This window comes from Salvelinus alpinus, chromosome 21, assembly GCF_045679555.1.
Source record: "Salvelinus alpinus chromosome 21, SLU_Salpinus.1, whole genome shotgun sequence".
Classification (NCBI taxonomy): Eukaryota; Metazoa; Chordata; class Actinopteri; order Salmoniformes; family Salmonidae; genus Salvelinus; species Salvelinus alpinus.
The window spans coordinates 15914200-15933465 of record NC_092106.1 but is presented as its reverse complement, the minus strand read 5'-3'; the positions used below and the strand labels follow the sequence as shown (position 1 = coordinate 15933465).

The window sequence follows — 19266 nt, the reverse complement described above, 5'->3', positions numbered from 1 at the left end:
TCTCTATCTCTTGGTATGTGTGGCTGCACTTTATGGCCTCTGCATTGGCTAAAGCTTTGAGTGATTAACTGGTGAGCTTGAAAGTGTCTGGCCTTTCCTTAAGCAGTAAAACACAACAAAGCCATGGCAACTGTCTTGCTTACTTTTTGGCATCCCTTTGCCCAGTGTGTCCTCTGCTTTAGAGATGTCTGACACTCTAGGTTTAGTATCTGGTCTTCTGTGTTTTATGATGACACAGTTAAATGTGAAATTGTCAAACACTGTGAGCTTAAATGATAGTTAACTAGTAGTAAAGGAATGGAAATACATTTGGTCTTACTACTAGAAGTTGATTTATTGATTGATTTTAAAGTAATGAAAAGTTTATCTGAACTAGAGATAATAGTTCAGGTTAGTCACAGATGGAGGGTAAGAGGGACTCTTTCTTTGTTGAAGCCAACTGGAACTCAGTTGATCTCTATTCTTCATACATGCCCTCACGATATCACAATTCCAAGTATTTGCTCTCAACCCAGTTTCATAGATCTTATTTCAGTGGTCCCAATGGCTTACTTTCCAAGGCTTAATAATGAAGATCTTTTTGGCTAACTATACTACATTTAAATTATGATATGAAAATGCTTTCATATTGTTGCTTGGCAAGGGTTTAACTCCAGGGAATATGGTCTCAATTTATTTTTACACTACAGTGATATATACCAATGTAGTACCCCTCAGGTATACAAACCCAAACTTCTCCTATGGTTTCTTTCATCTACCAGGTTTTCATGAAAGAATATCTCTTGAGGATATTTGAATCCCTGCCAGTGTCAAAGTGTTTTCAGGGAATAATGGTCTGTGCTCTTTGGTGTCACTTCTAGTTGTCAAAGTTACCTTGAAGTAAAGACATATCCACACTCATCTCAGACAACATCATCTGTGATTTTCTGTTTAGAGTATTGAAAATATAGTAATGTCAATGAACCCGTTGACTTCTCTCAATCAAGTCTTCTACTTGAGTAGGCTACATGGTAAACTTTTTGTTGTAATTGAATAACATGAATATGGTAACTTGCAGAGAAAACCCCATACGAGATATGAAAGATGTACGTTGGAGCCATTCCCAAAGTGCACTCACTGTGATGAGAACCCATGAGTTCTGCCAATATTGGAGTATTAAAGGAGGACTCTGCCTCCCTCGCAACGTTGAGAGAATCAATCTCGCTGATTAACTGTGAAGATCTTGGCTGCGCAGCCGCCACCCCCGTTCTCTTCCAACAGCCCCAATTAATTATATTCTGTGAAGATTTTTTCATTTACCATTGAAGCATGTCCTCTCCCAGTGACGTCATGAATTTTAATTTAAAAAATGGCAACGTGTCATATTTTACTGTCAGGTTGTTTTAGCAAACACTTGATTAAACGTTGCGCTCTCTCTCGTGTTGATGTACAGAGATCCAAGTTTTTTTTAAGCTCAGCCTTCTACTGAACAGAGTTATGAAATATTGTTCTTAATACCAGGTCCATTATTTTCCCTGAGTACCCCACCACGCCCCATAATTTTCCTCGAGGCCCAGCACATTTTTTGCCAGATAATGATAATTTTGCACAAAAAAACAATGTTAGACAGGGCGACTGGTCTAAAAATTGACCAGCCCATCTGGCATTTGCCAGAAATACCAGATGGCCAGTCTACCTCTGGACTGGAGAACCCAAGGATCTATTCTACAACCCTGTCACTGGTTTAGTGCTGTCGCTGCCTATACTCTGTCCTCTCCTATGATTAACCAAAGGTGACTGACTAGGGAAGGTCAAATGGCAATGTGACCCCTACAAGTGCTCTAGTGGAGGTCTCCATGGACCAACTAGGGAGTTGGGTTAGATATCTCTGTAGTCTGATTTGGCATAATTGTGGTCTGGTTAGAAAACAGCGGACTGTCATTTGCCCAACAACGCTGTCTCAGTAGAGATAAGCGGAGGAGGAACCCCTAGACAGAGGTACGGTGGGACAGCATGACGAGGGCATGGAGGTGAAGGAAGGTGCTGCAATGAGGAGCTCACACCCTGAGAGTTTTTTTACGTAAGGGAGAATTTTTAGTTCACCCAAAAATTTGAGGCCTCTCACACTTCGGTGTCGTGATGCTAAAGTATTAGCAACATCCACACCGTTGCTTATCATATCAACAATGTATTCTCAGGTCTTAGTAGACTGCTTATAACTTAGTGCACAGAGTTTTCCCTGGTCAGGTCACATGGTCTGGAAATACTCCGGGCACTACTCTTAATACAGACAAATTGTGAATGAAGAGAGTAAGTAAGGAAGCCTCCAGTCTCCAGAGAAATGTTCACATCCAGGTAAGTCTGATGACAAGAGGCAAACATCCAACGTGGACTCTTCTTAGTATGTTGGTCTGTTGTACCGCCAAACCAACAACAAATGATTCATGATATTCATTCTCAATGTGTTACCACCATCAATCCATTTTTATTTCTGTAAGCAAATTCTCCATTTATCTATTCCTCTGTACATTAGCTATAGCTGCAACAAACAACTGCTAGATTTATTGAATTCCAGCACAGTGATTGCCTGGGGACCTTGCTAATGGTATTGACTCGCTCAATTACTATTTGTTATTGTGAAAGATAGTTCAAAATTAAAACGAGGCACTATAATCGCAGATTGCTATTCTACGTGTCCCGTATTCTGATTAGACCTGCATGCTGGATCTAATTTATGATTCCAGTCAAGGAATATCCCCAGGTGAAGGCAAGTGGGCCCAGGCCAACCCATTGGGGAGCCAGGACCACCCAATCAGATTGAGCAAAAAAAGTCAACACACCCATATTTTATCTTTAATACACTTCAGAAATGCTACATTTGGCAAAATGTGTAGAATAGCACAAGAAGCTATAAAACTGCACATTTTCCTCTCTGTCCATGGAAAAATGTATAGAATTGTAAGAAATTAGCTTTAAAACAGCAACATTTTCTCTCAGCCTCATGGCAAAATGTGTAGAATAGCATGAGATTAGCTATAAAACTGTACTTTTGAATCTTTGCCCCATGGCAAAATGTGTAAAATTGCAGGAAATTAGCTGCTTTCCAAAAATACATTTCTTGCTATGCCACTGTCACCAGGTACAGTTTACATGATGCACGGCTGAGCTATACTACCATTTCAGGACATAAATAAATGCCTCACATCTCAGCACTCTGTAAATCTATAGTCACATACTGTTGTTTAGTGTTTCCCTATGCCAAGTTGATCCATCAATATAAGTAGGTCTCTAATGGCTGAATTGATGAGTCCTCATTAGTAATGATGTGGTTCACAGAGAATGACTCTGTCCTGTCACTATGAGTGGCTACTGACTAGCCATTTATGCAGCTGTCATCAACTTTTAATATTGTCCGTGCAGTAACTCACACAACTAATCATATGGTAATTTCACAATATTTTCCTTGCGTTGATATTGCTCAACCACCAGTCCAAGGCTGGATGTTTGGTTTTGCTCTCCTGCCTCTGCCCCTGAGGAAAGAAAAAATATAAAAAATGCATTAATCTTTGAGCCATACTTCAAGGTTCGTACTAGCTAGCCAGTCAAAAGTTTGTTGAGAGAGATTGAAAATTCTTAAACTTGTCATGTCATTGACTCATACCCAGTTTGATGCCTGTGCTTGTCCAGTGTGTTGTCTCACTCTGTTGTCCACACACACACACACACACACACACACACACACACACACACACACACACACACACACACACACACACACACACACACACACACACACACACACACACACACACACACACACACACACACACACACACACACAGGGTGCTGTAGTTTGGAAATAGTGTGAGCGAGCAGCTCTTTGTGTGGTTTGCTGACTCAACCTGCCTGTCTGATCCTTGATGGTCTGTCGTGTCACCGCTCAGCTGTAGATGTAGCAGGCAGCAGGATGAGGCTCCGCTGCCCCTCTGCCCTGGGGCTGTGTGTGTGTGTGCACACTTGCCTGCATATCTGTGTATGTAATGTGTGTGTGTGTATCATTATTCATTGTGTATTTATTCCTTGTGTTATTCTTTTTTGATCATTTCTCTTTTTTTTTTATCTCTGCGTTGTTGGGAAGGGCCCGTAAATAAGCATTTCACCTGTTGTTTAGCAACACAATTTGATTTGATTTGAATGCATATCCGTGTGTGGGGGGTGTCTGGTGCAGCAGGCACTTTTAGTTAACTCTCACTGGAAGCCCCAGACAGAGAGAGGCACACGGGGTCCTACGGCTGCCGAGATCTTTGGATCTTTGGATCAGACTCCCTGAGGGGAGTCTGCTAACATCAGCCCACCATGCATACTGCTTATTCGTACACTGCATGTGTTCCAATAGAGCTGAGTTGTACAGCTGTAATGGGTACAGTAAACAAGGCCATGTTAACCTGACAGTATTTTACTGCTGTGGGTAACGCATAGAGTTCTGCATTCACAGTTCATATCTGCATTCTGCACAGACTGCTTTTAAATACTTTATTTCTCCCTAGGGAACATTTGTGGTGTCAGATACAACCACAGACAAGTCATTACAATCACACATAACAGTGCATTTTTCATCCTCACTTTGCATTTTGACATGTTTTCCTGCTATTACATGACGATGATGGAATGGTGTGCAACATAGTTTAATGCATGCTATTAATACGTTGGATCAGGCCTGTACAGTGCGTGTGTGCTCTCTGAATAGCCAATGAGTTGTGAGGTTGAGTTGGCTTACGGTGTGTGATGGCTGTAGGGTGGGTGAAGGGTGGGTCTGACACTGGGCATGATTGAGTGCCAAAATGCACAATCTCTATCTGCTGAAGAAGAACAGAGACAGATATTCAGCTGATGTGGCGCTCTCCACTAAAATCTTAAATAATACTGTTATAAAATGTCATCCATCTCAGTACTACCATCATCTTGTTTTATGACACTTGTTTTTATGTTAGCTTCCCTTCTTGCCACCTCAGAGATGTATGTTTCATATACTTTATTATCAAATGTGGAAATCAACATTATATATAATTGAAATGGGTCTGTAACTTATCGAATTTCCCTTTAGTCGAACAATTAAAGCTAATGTTTTCACCAAGTCGCCTGTCGACACAATTTAAAAAAAAATCTTCTGCTCCGCTGCATTGACGTCATCTCGTCTCCCTACACTGATGTGATAGTTACCACGGTAATTCAGCTGTGCCTGTGTTTGTGTCCTAATCACTGGCTGTCCTGTCAGAGCCTGTGAAGTAATCAACTATTCTTCCCCACTTCCATGGAATAAAAAGGCATCTGGCTGCATTGTACACACTGCATGTGTCCCAAATGAAATCCTATTCCCTATATAGTGCACTACTTCTGAACAATGCCCTATGGGGCCTGGTCAAAAGTAGTGCACTGTAAAGGGAACAGGGTGAATCTGGATCGCACCCACTGTACAGTGATGGTGCTCTGATTGAAAAGTTTCCATGAAAGCCTTTTTACCCCCAGGTTCTCTGGTTGCTGATGACAGATATCAGTTAGCAGACCACCCACCCCCTATTTACCTCAATCTAAAATATATTTTCAGCTATTCACTGTATAATGGGACTATGTTTGGACAGTACAGTAGCAATCATTGCTTTCTCCTGATTGCTTTTAGTTAGTAGCATACAGGACTGAATAAGAACGTTTGACATGTTTTCGATTTTTCAAATAAGGCTGTAAGTCGATCAGAATAGGCACTACAAGCATAGGGAGTCTTTTCCATAGAGATAAAACTAAATCTATGGTGTGTTCACTCACAAGGCAATGATCACTGCTTACGTAGAAGTGAGTTACAGGCTATGCCTGCCTCTTCATAACCCCTCACCACCTTATCAAGCTGCCAAACCCCAGTGACTTGTAATAACTGATGATGAAAAGAGAAAGTATTTTTCCATTAACACTGTCCAGACTTATTAGATGTGTTTCACTCATTTTACAGAGGCAGCATCAGCATCAGTTGAAGCTTAAGCTGATGAACTGGCCTGGCCTTGGGGAGTTTAATGCAAGTGTTTAGGTCTTAGGCAAGGTTACTCATCACGCGAGCATGGTTCACTGAAACACCTCCCTTACAAATGCTGCTTTCTCAACCGCCCATGTTTTCTTTTACAGGTTGTATGCTGTGTTTTGGCCAGTCGGCTTTTTTCCGCTTCAACCACCCAGAGGAGGCGTTCAGGATGAAGAGCATGATGCCAGAGGGAAGCAGGGGCTCTGGTGGGAACTACAGAATTCACTCAGGTAATACAGTACTGTCACAGGTAATACAATACTGTCACAGGTAATACAATACTGTCACAGGTAATACAATACTGTCACAGGTAAAACAGTACTGTCACAGGTAATACAGTACTGTCACAGGTAATACAATACTGTCACAGGTAATACAATACTGTCACAGGTAAAACAGTACTGTCACAGGTAATACAGTACTGTCACAGGTAATACAGTACTGTCACAGGTAATACAATACTGTCACAGGTAATACAATACTGTCACAGGTAAAACAGTACTGTCACAGGTAATACAGTACTGTCACAGGTAATACAATACTGTCACAGGTAATACAATACTGTCACAGGTAAAACAGTACTGTCACAGGTAATACAGTACTGTCACAGGTAATACAGTATTGTCACAGGTAATACAGTATTGTCACAGGTAATACAATACTGTCACAGGTAATGCAGTACTGTCACAGGTAAGACAATACTGTCACAGGTAATACAGTATTGTCACAGGTAATACAGTATTGTCACAGGTAACACAGTATTGTCACAGGTAATACAGTACTGTCACAGGTAATACAGTACTGTCATAGGTAATACAATACTGTCACAGGTAATACAGTACTGTCACAGGTAATACAGTACTGTCACAGGTAACACAGTACTGTCACAGGTAACACAGTACTGTCACAGGTAATACAAGACTGTCACAGGTAACACAGTACTGTCACAGGTAAGACAATACTGTCACAGGTAATACAGTACTGTCACAGGTAATACAATATTGTCACAGGTAATACAATACTGTCACAGGTAATACAATACTGTCACAGGTAATACAATACTGTCACAGGTAATACAGTACTGTCACAGGTAATACAATACTGTCACAGGTAATACAGTACTGTCACAGGTAATACAGTACTGTCACAGGTAACACAGTACTGTCAAAGGTAAAACAGTATTGTCACAGGTAATACAATACTGTCACAGGTAATACAATACTGTCACAGGTAATACAATACTGTCACAGGTAATACAGTACTGTCATGACAAACTCAAGGTATAGGCCTACCGTTGTATGAACTAATCATACAGAAAAATGTGCAGAAAATCAAATGTAGATGTCCCTCTGGATGTTACAAGATACATTTTGTGAGCACTTCACTTGAACCCTCTCAAATACAACGCTAGCATAATATTCAGAATACATGGCCGATGTCAGTTTATGGCAACCTACGTTGGAGTACAATGACACACACTGAATATAAACTACTGGGGTATATCTAAAGGTAAGCAAAGGGTTAAAAGCAAGGTATTATAAAGACATTTTGAATACCCCGTCAAATGAAAAGACACTGAATAAACAGGGCTACACTTCCTGCACCCAAGGTCCTTGTTTCTGTGTCGCCACAGATGAATGGCTCAGATTGTTAGTGGCAAAGGAAGCAGCTCCCTTACAGGTGCTGAGTTCCACACGCCACAGAAGGCCCCCTATTGCCTTTCCATTTCTGGCCTGGGTGGAGACAGGGTGCAACAGAACCCTGGCTGCCTAGGCCTGCTGGCCCTGGTTTCACACCATGCATGTTTTATGAGCTTCTCATTCCTCTCTAGGCAGAGGTGTTCAGCTTCCTAGCCCTGCCCTGTCCTCTCCTCGCAGGCACAGTGGAGTGTGTTTCCCCTTCTTGGCCACCTTTGGGGGATCTGTCCCAGCATCTTGTTATTTCCTTATTTTGTTGCGTGTTGCCGACGTGCCACCGGAGATAAGTATAGCGCATATACACATTGGGTGTTGGGATCTTCCTGGTTTGGTAATGAATGCTTTTCACTGTTGTTTAAAGGGCTTAATTTCTCCTTAGATGTGTATTCCTTGGTGTGGTCGGTAGAGAGTCTCTGTTCTTACCCTTGAAGTACTTAAATTGTGGATTTATTGTGTGTCACATTAAGGTTGATAGATTTGATTTATGAGTATGATCTCTAAGACATTTCTAGTGCTTTCTTGGTAACACAACCCAGTCACCAACAGTACATTGCAGTAGGCCTATACAGTAGTTCAGCCACGCTCAGTGAGCAGCTCTGACACATTTCCTACCAGGCTCATTCGTATGCCAGCCAGGCAAGCTTTGTTGGATAAGCACTGCTTATTTTAAGTTGAGGGGTATCTTTTACTGTTTCTATTTTTAAACCTCCACCCTATTCTTCCATCTTCCACTTCCTGTGTGTTTCCTCAACCTTTCCTGCACCGCACCCTTTTCCCTGTATATTTTAGGTTAACAGAGGGGATTTAAATGCCCTCTTTATCTTAATGATCTCCTGGCTTCAATCTTAATATTCCATCATTTCAAATGGTTGGGCTCTGCCTAGAAAGTCTGATTTAGCTTACACATTCTACAACTGTTTTTTGATGTAGTCAAAATCCCTCTGTTCATTGTCTATGCAGTACAAATTACAATAGGCAAGGAAATATATCACATTGTAGATAACCTAGAAGACTCAATACTATATAGCCTAGGCATATTATTAAATGAAGTATGAATGACAGTATGATTTCACACTAGTTTCAATGTTAATGTCACATGCACAAGTACAGTGAAATGCCTTTCTTGCTAGCTCTAACGCCAACCATGCAGTAATCAATAACATTGTAATAGTAAAAATAACAAGGTAGAACAAAAACACACTAGATAAAAAAGAACAACACGATAAAGTAAGCATACTATATACAGCAGGGATCATCAACTAGATTCAGACGCGGGCCGATTTGTTCTTTGTGCGGATTTCCCGGGGGCCGGAACACAATTACAAATAATTTGTAGACTGCAAATTGACCGCAAGAAGCCCAAACCAATGCAGTATAATATTTGACTAAAACATCATCATTTAAAGCTTGCTTACATTTGCATACGATCACATCTCTATTATGTATGGGAATATGGGAACATATTTCTTAAATTAAAATCTCTTGGAGCTGATTTCCTGGTGTTTTTACAGTCTTTTATGTCCTGCAATGGAAAAAAAGATATACATTATCAGTCAAAAGTTTGGACACACTTACTCTTTGAAGGGTTTTTCTTTATTTTTACTATTTTCTACATTGTAGAATAATGGTGAAGACATCAAATCTATGAAATAACACATACGGAATTGTGTAGTAACCAAAAAAGTGTTAAACAAATCAAAATATATTTGAGATTTTTCAAAGTAGCCACCCTTTGCCTTGATGACAGCTTTACACACTCTTGGCATTCTCTTAACCAGCTTCACCTGGAATGTTTTTCCAACATTCTTTAAGGAGTTCCCACATATGCTAAGCACTTGTTGGCTGCTTTTCCTTCACTCTGAGGTCCATCTTTTCATACAACTTAGCCAAATACATTTAAACTCAGTTTTTCACAATTCCTGACATTTAATCAGAATAAAAATCCCTGTCTTAGGTGGGTTAGGATCACCACTTTATTTTAAGAATGTGAAATGTCAGAATAATAGTAGAGAGAATGATTTATTTCAGCTTTTATTTATTTCATCACATTCCCAGTGGGTCAGAAGTTTACATACACTCAAATAGTATTTAGTAGCATTGCTTTTAAATTGTTTAACGTGGGTCTAACATTTCGGGTAGCCTTCCACAAGCTTCCCACAATGAGTTGGGTGAATTTTGGCCCATTCCTCCTGACAGAGCTGGTGTAACTGTGTCAGGTTTGTAGGCTTCCTTGCTCACACGCGCTTTTTCAGTTCTGCCACAAATCTTCTATGGGATTGAGGTCAGGGCTTTGTGATGGCACTCCGATACCTTGACTTGGTTGTCTTTAAGCCATTTTGCCACAACTTTGGAAGTATGTCATTGTCCATTTGGAAGACCCATTTGCGACCAAGCTTTAACTTCCTGACTGATGCCTTGAGATGTTGCTTCAATATATCCACATAATTTTCCGTTTCTCATGATGCCATCTATTTTGTGAAGTGCACCAGTCCCTCCTGCAGCAAAGCACCCCCACAACATGATGCTGCCACCCCCGTGCTTCACGGTTGGGATGGTGTTCTTCGGCTTGCAAGCCTCCCCCTTATTCCTCCAAACCTAACGATGGTCATTATGGCCAAACAGTTCTATTTTTGTTTCATCAGACCAGAGGACATTTCTACAGAAAGTACGATATTTGTCCCCATATGCAGTTGCAAACAATAGTCTGGCTTTTTTATGGTGGTTTTGGAGCAGTGGCTTCTTCCTTGCTGAGAGGCCTTTTAGATTATGTCGATATAGGACTTGTTTTACTGTGGATATAGATAGGAAGCGCGTTCACTAAAAGCAGACGAAATGTCAAAAGGTTCCGTAACTGTCAGTAGAAACATGTCAAACGATGTATTGAATCAATCTTTAGAATGTTTTTAACATAAATCTTCAGTAACGTTCCAACCGGAGAATTACATTGACTTCAGATATGCAATGGAACAGAGCTCCCTCTCATGTGAACGCGCATGGTCAGAGCATGGCCAGGTCATGGTAGACCTGACTATTTCCTGTCTCCTTCGGCCCCACTTCACAGTAGAGGCATCAGACAAGGTTCTACAGACTGTTGACATCTAGTGGAAGCCGTAGGAAGTGCAAACTCATCCATATCCCACTGTTTGTTCAATAGGGGCTGTGTTGAAAATCGACCAACCTCAGAATTCCCACTTCCTGTTTGGATTTTTTCTCAGGTTTTTGCCTGCCATATGAGTTCTGTTATACTCACAGACATCATTCAAACAGTTTTAGAAACGTCAGAGTGTTTTCTATCCAATACTAATAATAATATGCATATATTAGCAACTGTGACTGAGGAGCAGGCAGTTTACTATGGGCACCTCTGTGCACCTTTCATCCAAGCTACTCAATACTGCCCCTGCAGCCATCAGAAGTTAACAAGACATTTGTGGAGTAGTTGAAAAAAGTTTTAAGGACTCCAACCTAAGTGTATGTAAACTTCCGACTTCAGCTGTATTACTGTGAAAGAATACCATTCTATTGTTTGAGGAGAGTGCACAGTTTTGAACATGAAAAGTTATTAATAATTAAATTAGCAATTACAGCTGCAAGTCTCTTGGGGTATGATTCTATAAGCTTGGCACTTCTAGCCACTGGGATTTTTGCCCATTCTTCAAGGCAAAACGGCTCCAGCTCCTTCAAGTTAGATGGGTTCCGCTGGTGTACAGCAATCTTTAAGCCATACCACAGATTCTCATTTAGATTGAGGTCTGGGCTTTGACTAGGCCATTCCAAGACATTTAAATGTTTTCCCCTAAGCCACTCGAGTGTTGCTTTAGCAGTATGCTTAGGGTCATTGTCCTGCTGGAAGGTGAACCTCCGTCCCAATCTCAAATCTCTGGAAGACTGAAACAGGTTTCCTTCAAGAATTTCCCTGTATTTAGCACCAACCATCATTCCTTCAATTCTGACCAGTTTCCCCAGTCCCTGCCAATGAAAAACAGCCCCATAGCATGATGCTTCTACCACCATGCCACCACACAGTATCCCAGAGGGAAAAATCATCTAATGTAATTGGATTGAAAAGAGTTGTGTGAGAAAATGGTGCTATGATTTGAGAAATAAAATACTGGTGGTTGTTGTTACTGCATATCCTTGGATATTCTGCAATAATTGGCTGTTGAGACTGTTCTGTATTTTTCTTGTTCATGGCAATTCACTACAAAACTATTCTATATTTTATGCTGCTTACTTTTTTCTTTAAGCAATGGCTTTTTTCTGGCCACTCTTCCGTAAAGCCCAGCTCCTTCAGGGTTATCTTTGGTATCTTTGTTGCTTCTCTGATTAATGCCCTCCTTGCCTAGTCCGTGAGTTTTGGTGGGTTGGCCCTCTGTTGTGGTTCCCTATTCTTTCCATTTTTTAATAATGGATTTAATGGTGCTCCGTGGGATGTTCAAAGTTTCGGATATTTTTTTATAACCCAACCCCGATCTGTACTTCTCCACAACTTTGTCCCTGACCTGTTTGGAGAGCTCCTTGGTCTTCATGGTACCGCTTGCTTGGCGTTTCCCCTTGCTTAGTGGTGTTGCAGACTCTGGGGCCTTTCAGAACAGGTGTATATATACTGAGATCATGTGACAGATCATGTGACACTTAGATTGCACACAGGTGGACTTTATTTAACTAATTATGTGACTTCTGAAGGTAATTGGTTGTACCAGATCTTATTTAGGGGCTTCATAGCAAAGGGTAGTGAATAGATATGCACGCACCACTTTTACGTTTTTTTTGTTGAATTTTTTTAAACATGTTACTTGGACTATTTGGACTATTTTGTGTATGTCCATTACATGAAATCCAAATAAAATCAATTTAAATTACAGGTTGTAATGCAACAAAATAGGAAAAACGCCAAGGGGGTGAATACTTTTGCAAGGCACTGTATATGATAAACAGAGTAGCAGCAGCATATATGGTGTGTGTGTGTGTGTGTGTGTGTGTGTGTGTGTGTGTGTGTGTGTGTGTGTGTGTGTGTGTGTGTGTGTGTGTTAGAGCAAATGATGGAGTGAATGTTTGTATGTGTGTCGGAGTATCAGTGAGCGTAGTGTGTAGGGCTCTGTGAATATGCATAGAGACAGTGCAAAAGTAAGAATCAAATACAAAAGGTCAACTCATATAGTCTGTGTAGCCATTTTGTTAGCTATTTAGTTTGCTATTTAGCAGTCTTATGACATGTGGAATTCAAGCTGTTCAGGAGCCTGTTGGTGTCAGACTTGGTACAGCTTGCTGTGTGGAAGCAGAGAGAACAGTCTATGGCTTGGGTGGCTGGAGTCCTCCTTTCACACCTGATATAGAGGTCCTGGATGACAGGGATCTTGGCCCCTGTGATGTACTGGGCTGTCCGCACCACCCCCTGTAGCACCATGTGATCGAGGGCGGTGCTATTGCCATACCAAGCAGTGATGCAGCCAGTGAAGATGCTCTCAATGTAGAACTTTATGAGGGCCCATGCCAACCCTTTTCAACCTCCTGAGGGGTAAGAGGCGCTGTCGCGCCTTCTTGACAACTGTGCACGTTTGATTTGGACCTCCTCCAGTGCAGCCCCGTCGATGTGGATGGGGACATACTCCCTTCTCTGTTTGCTGTCATCCATGATCAGCTCCTTGGTCTTACTGACATTGAGGGAGAGGTTGTTGTTGTTGGGGCCCCACACTGCCAGGTCACTGACCTCCTACCTGTAGGCTGTCTCATCGTTGCTGGTGATCAGGTCTACCACTGTCGCGGCGTCAGCAGACTTGATGATGGTGTTGGAGTCGTGCGATGATATGGTGTGTGGGCCTCCCACTACAACTCGGGAAGCAATGCAGTTTGTTAGGCTACAGATTAAATAAGTTACGAGGAACTTCACAGGGTTTTGTGAAAGTACACAGTGATGAACTTGATGCTGCTTTCCAATGAATATCGACGGTCTTATTCTGGTGAAATGATCGATGCTTGACTGCCATTTGACAAATACAAATATTCTCCTTCTTATCCATAATAATCTCATCATGTAGTCTAGCCTACTGTACCCGCACAGCCTACCTGCACTGTATTTGCGAGCTGTCGGCTAGAGTGCAGGTGCCCAGACCCAGGTAGGCACATTTGCTATTTAACGTAACAGTTTTTGTGACAAAACTATAGGTAGGGTTGAAATGGAAACATCTTATTTTTATCTGGTACATGAAAACTTAAGCAAAAACAATGAACGTTGTGTGCACTAGGGCATCACGCACTGATTTTTATCCACAACAAGTCTGGTGGAAACAGCACTGGTGTGAAAATGTGAAATTTTTAAAATGCAGATTCTAGGATATTTGCATGAAAATCTGTCGCTAATTGGATGGAAACCTAGCTACTGTGATTGTCTTTAATTAAAATAGCAAAAATACATTTCTCAAGCACAAATTCAACCAGTCTGGGAGTGGTTTGAGTCAGGGACCTAATTGGAGGAGTCTAAAGGGAGGGATATGTAACATAGAAACTAGCTGTTATTGGAAGAGGTTTGAAATTCTCTTTGTTATTGGTCTATTTACTTTTACCTCCTGGTGATTCCGCCAGGCAGGCCAAAACTCCAACTAAGCTAAACACATTCCAGGCAGTCTTCTCAAACGAATCTTACTCTCAAAATGTATTATCATAATTTACACTATTTCACAGTAATATTCCAACCTCATAGTGTGGAAATATATTATATATAAAGCACAGTAAAATCACGTTTTTGACTGCACTGCCCCTTTAAGAAGAAAAACAGACGACATAGGTCCCGCCCCCGTAAATCTAGCAGGCGGTCACATCAGCACCGTGGACAGGGAAGGGAGGGGGAGCGAGCAAGCAGGATAGCGGCGCCTGGCACACGAAACCCGGCTGGAATATCACGTCGGCAGAGGCTCTGTCAACCTTCCCGGGTGCGGAGACCCGGGTAGGCTACAACAGGCTTCGGTAAAGGCAGCTTTATTGAGGTAGGAATGCCGGGCTCCAGCGTTTGGATTTTAGCTGGGCTATAAGTCATTATTAACGACTTAGTCGCAAGCTTACCCATTAATGTCAGTACTGATAATTATTATTATTGGCGCTTTGGTGTTGTACATTATAGGGTCCGTCCAGTGACAGAGAATAATGTATTTTCACGGTCATTATCTACGTTTTAGACATTGTGGGTCTATTCATATTCTGAGACGTTTGACAAACGAAATGCTGGCGACGTCCTACGACCATGTGGCCTGCTGAGAAAATAACGGGGAAAATGAATAACCAAATAAACGAAAATATCCATATAATTGTAATATACACCAAAATGTATTGGGGCCATATGGTGGTCGTGCTGTCACTCAAACGTCATGATGCTTGGATAGTTTTCTGCTTAGCAGATGAAGAGCTCTGGTTGAGTCATTGTAGAAAGACCAGGCGGATAGGCTACTCCCAGCTCTTTGCTGAACAAATAGTGGTTATGCATTATTTGTAAAGCCACTTCATCATCCAGGGCGATGAGATCATCTTTATGAATAGAACGCAAAATCACATGGGCTATTTAATTAAGCTGGTTATTTAATGCAGTGATACACAGTAGCTTGTTTATCCTGGACTGAAAGTAGCCTATTTGAAGGGGATTAAAACAGAGCTGGATTTAGAAAGGCTTTCACTTTTGGCATGTGCATGATATAGACATGTCACATAAATGTGTTCACATACATATTCACATGCACACAGTACATATTTCCAAATACAATAGTTGCCAAAGATGCATGATCTCGCTAATTTGTAATGTACTGTACAGTGACATTGTAGCACTATGACATTTTACGGCAAGGTATTTTTGATTGTGATGTCTTTTCTTTACAATATTTCTATATTTAGACAATAGAAAATAGCCATAGACAAAAGTCAATAGACAACTGTACAGTCTGCAGACATGGATCCACTAAACTAGACATGACATTGTCTGTGACTTAATGGTCAACCTTCAACATGAGGACAATAGACAACTGAACAGTCTGCAGACATGGATCCACTAAACTAGACATGACATTGTCTGTGACTAAATGGTCAACCTTCAACATGAGGACAATAGACAACTGTACAGTCTGCAGACATGGATCCACTAAACTAGACATGACATTGTGTGTGACTTAATGGTCAACCTTCAACATGAGGACAATAGACAACTGAACAGTCTGCAGACATGGATCCACTTAACTAGACATGACATTGTCTGTGACTTAATGGTCAACCTTCAACATGAGGACAAAAACACAAACTCTGTGCTACTTAAATTCCAACAAACATGAATGACATCATACTCGCTCACATGTTCCCACCATATCCATGTCATGTCTGAATGTAAACCCAACTGGATGAATTGATAAATATACAGTGGGGAGAACAAGTATTTGATACACTGACAATTTTGCAGGTTTTCCTACTTACAAAGCATGTAGAGGTCTGTAATTTTTATCATAGGTACACTTCAACTGTGAGAGAAGGAATCTAAAACAAAAATCCAGAAAATCACATTGTATGATTTTTAATTAATTAATTTGCATTTTATTGCATGACATAAGTATTTGATACATCAGAAAAGCAGAACTGAATATTTGGTACAGAAACCTTAGTTTGCAATTACAGAGATCATACGTTTCCTGTAGTTCTTGACCAGGTTTGCACACACTGCAGCAGGGATTTTGGCCCACTCCTCCATACAGACCTTCTCCAGATCCTTCAGGTTTCGGGGCTGTCGCTGGGCAATACGGACTTTCGGCTCCCTCCAAAGATTTTCTATTGGGTTCAGGTCTGGAGACTGGCTAGGCCACTCCAGGACCTTGAGATGCTTCTTACGGAGCCACTCCTTAGTTGCCCTGGCTGTGTGTTTCGGGTCGTTGTCATGCTGGAAGACCCAGCCACGACCCATCTTCAATGCTCTTACTGAGGGAAGGAGGTTGTTGGTCAAGATCTCGCGATACATGGCCCCATCCATCCTCCCCTCAATACGGTGCAGTCGTCCTGTCCCCTTTGCAGAAAAGCATCCCCAAAGAATGATGTTTCCACCTCCATGCTTCACGGTTGGGATGGTGTTCTTGGGGTTGTACTCATCCTTCTATTCCTCCAAACACGGCGAGTGGAGTTTAGAGCAAAAAGCTCTATTTTTGTCTCATCAGACCACATGACCTTCTCCCATTCCTCCTCTGGATCATCCAGATAGTCATTGGCAAACTTCAGACGGGCCTGGACATGCGCTGGCTTGAGCAGGGGGACCTTGCGTGCGCTGCAGGATTTTTAATCCATGACGGCGTAGTGTGTTACTAATGGTTTTCTTTGAGACTGTGCTCCCAGCTCTCTTCAGGTCATTGACCAGGTCCTGCCGTGTAGTTCTGGGCTGATCCCTCACATTCCTCATGATCATTGATGGCCCACGAGGTGAGATCTTGCATGGAGCCCCAGACCGAGGGTGATTGACCGTCATCTTGAACTTCTTCCATTTTCTAATAATTGTGCCAACAGTTGTTGCCTTCTCACCAAGCTGCTTGGCTATTGTCCTGTAGCCCATCCCAGCCTTGTACAGGTCTACAATTTATCCCTGATGTCCTTACACAGCTCTCTGGTCTTGGCCATTGTGGAGAGGTTGGAGTCTGTTTGATTGAGTGTGTGGACACGTGTCTTTTATACAGGTAACGAGTTCAAACAGGTGCAGTTAATACAGGTAATGAGTGGAGAACAGGAGGGCTTCTTAAAGAAAAACTAACAGGTCTGTGAGAGCCGGAATTCTTACTGGTTGGTAGGTGATCAAATACTTATGTCATGCAATAAAATGCAAATTAATTACTTAAAAATCATACAATGTGATTTTCTGGATTTTTGTTTTAGATTCCGTCTCTCACAGTTGAAGTGTACCTATGATAAAAATGACAGACCTCTACATGCTTTGTAAGTAGGAAAACCTGCAAAATCGGCAGTGTATCAAATACTTGTTCTCCCCACTGTATATATATATCTATATTTACATACACATACATACTGAGTATACCAAACATTTAAAAACACCTTCTTAATATTGAGCTGCACCCTCCCATCCTTTTGCCCTCTGAACAGCCTCAATTTGTCAGGGCATGGACTCTACAAGGTGTTGAAAGCGTTCCACAGGGATGCTGGCCCATGTTGACTCCAATTTTTATTTTTTTATTTTTTTATTTCACCTTTATTTAACCAGGTAGGCCAGTTGAGAACAAGTTCTCGTTTACAACTGCGACCTGGCCAAGATAAAGCAAAGCAGTGCGACACAAACAACACAAAGTTACACATGGGATAAACACACGTACAGTCAATAACACAATATAAAAATCTATATACAGTGTGTGCAAATGTAGTACGATTAGGGAGGTAAGGCAAGGCCAATGCTTCCCACAGTTGTGTCAAGTTGGCTGGATGTCGAACCATTCTTGATACACATGGGAAACTGTTGAACATGAAAAAAAAACAGCATCGTTATTTTCACGTACATCAGATAGGTGCAGTGGAATGTGTTGTTTTCCAAGGTCAGACACAGTAGTACAACGCCCCTGGAGAAAATTAAGGTTAAGTGTCTTGGGGATTCGAACCAGCAACCTTTCGGTTACTGGCCCAACACTCTAACCGCTAGGCTGCCTGCCATCATACCAATGATGACATTGCTTATTCCTATTAGAGCCTATTAGCATATCATATTAATACCATAGGTTACACCTGGATGTCCCCTTGTTCTCCCTAATCTACCACATTGACATTATGGGGAGGCAGCGAGTTGCCTGAGATTTCGATTGAATTATCACTGTGCCCTGGCCTGCGCTGCTCTCCAGCCACACACTAAGTGGGTTATACTGGCACATTTTCTCCTCAATCTTTATCTATCCAAAGCCTGTCTTTTGCAGGTGTCTCTGTCTGTCTGTCTGTCTGTCTGTCTGTCTCTCTGTCTGTCTCTCTGTCTCTCTCTCTGTCTCTTTCTGTCTGTCTCTCTCTGTCTATCTCTCTCTGTCTGTCTTTTTGTCTGTCTCTCTGTCTGTCTGTCTCTCTCTGTCTATCTCTCTGTCTGTCTTTTTGTCTGTCTCTCTCTCTCTCTCTGTCTCTCTCTCTGCCTCTGTCTGTCTGCCTCTCTCTGTCTGTCTGCCTCTCTCTGTCTGTCTGTCTCTCTCTCTGTCTGCCTCTCTCTGTCTGTCTCTGTTAATCTTTCTCTCTGTCTGTTTCTCTCACTCTTTCTCTGCCTCTTTTATCCCTCCGTTTTCTCAGTAGCATTTCTTCATGCAAATTGTGGATTGGGTAAATCAAGTTGGGCAGCAGGTGGCTTTAAATTTAGAAGCGCTCTAAGATAATTGATGGATTGAAGTGTAGCCAACCTATAAAACATAAGTGCCAATTGTAGGTACTTGTGCTAAGGGCTCTGGTTAAATCATAAAAGTAACAAGACACTTTATATTAATGAGAGGTGATGCAACCGTAAGATACAGTCCATTTATGAACTTTATGGTCCATTCA

The 19266-nt window shown here is 41.6% G+C and overlaps 1 protein-coding gene across 21 annotated transcripts in view; it reads left to right on the top strand.

Annotated features, from left to right (window-relative positions):
- Positions 1 to 19266, top strand: part of LOC139548583 (pleckstrin homology-like domain family B member 1) — a 110648-nt gene that overhangs the window by 42102 nt on the left and 49280 nt on the right. For 20 of the 21 annotated variants that reach the window (XM_071358342.1, XM_071358345.1, XM_071358346.1 and 17 more), the window contains one exon: positions 6151 to 6276. In XM_071358342.1, coding sequence (XP_071214443.1) covers positions 6151 to 6276 — 126 coding nt within the window. Of the gene's footprint in view, positions 1 to 6150; positions 6277 to 14568; positions 14727 to 19266 lie in introns of those variants that run through there. The other variant, XM_071358363.1, reaches the window with a different exon arrangement.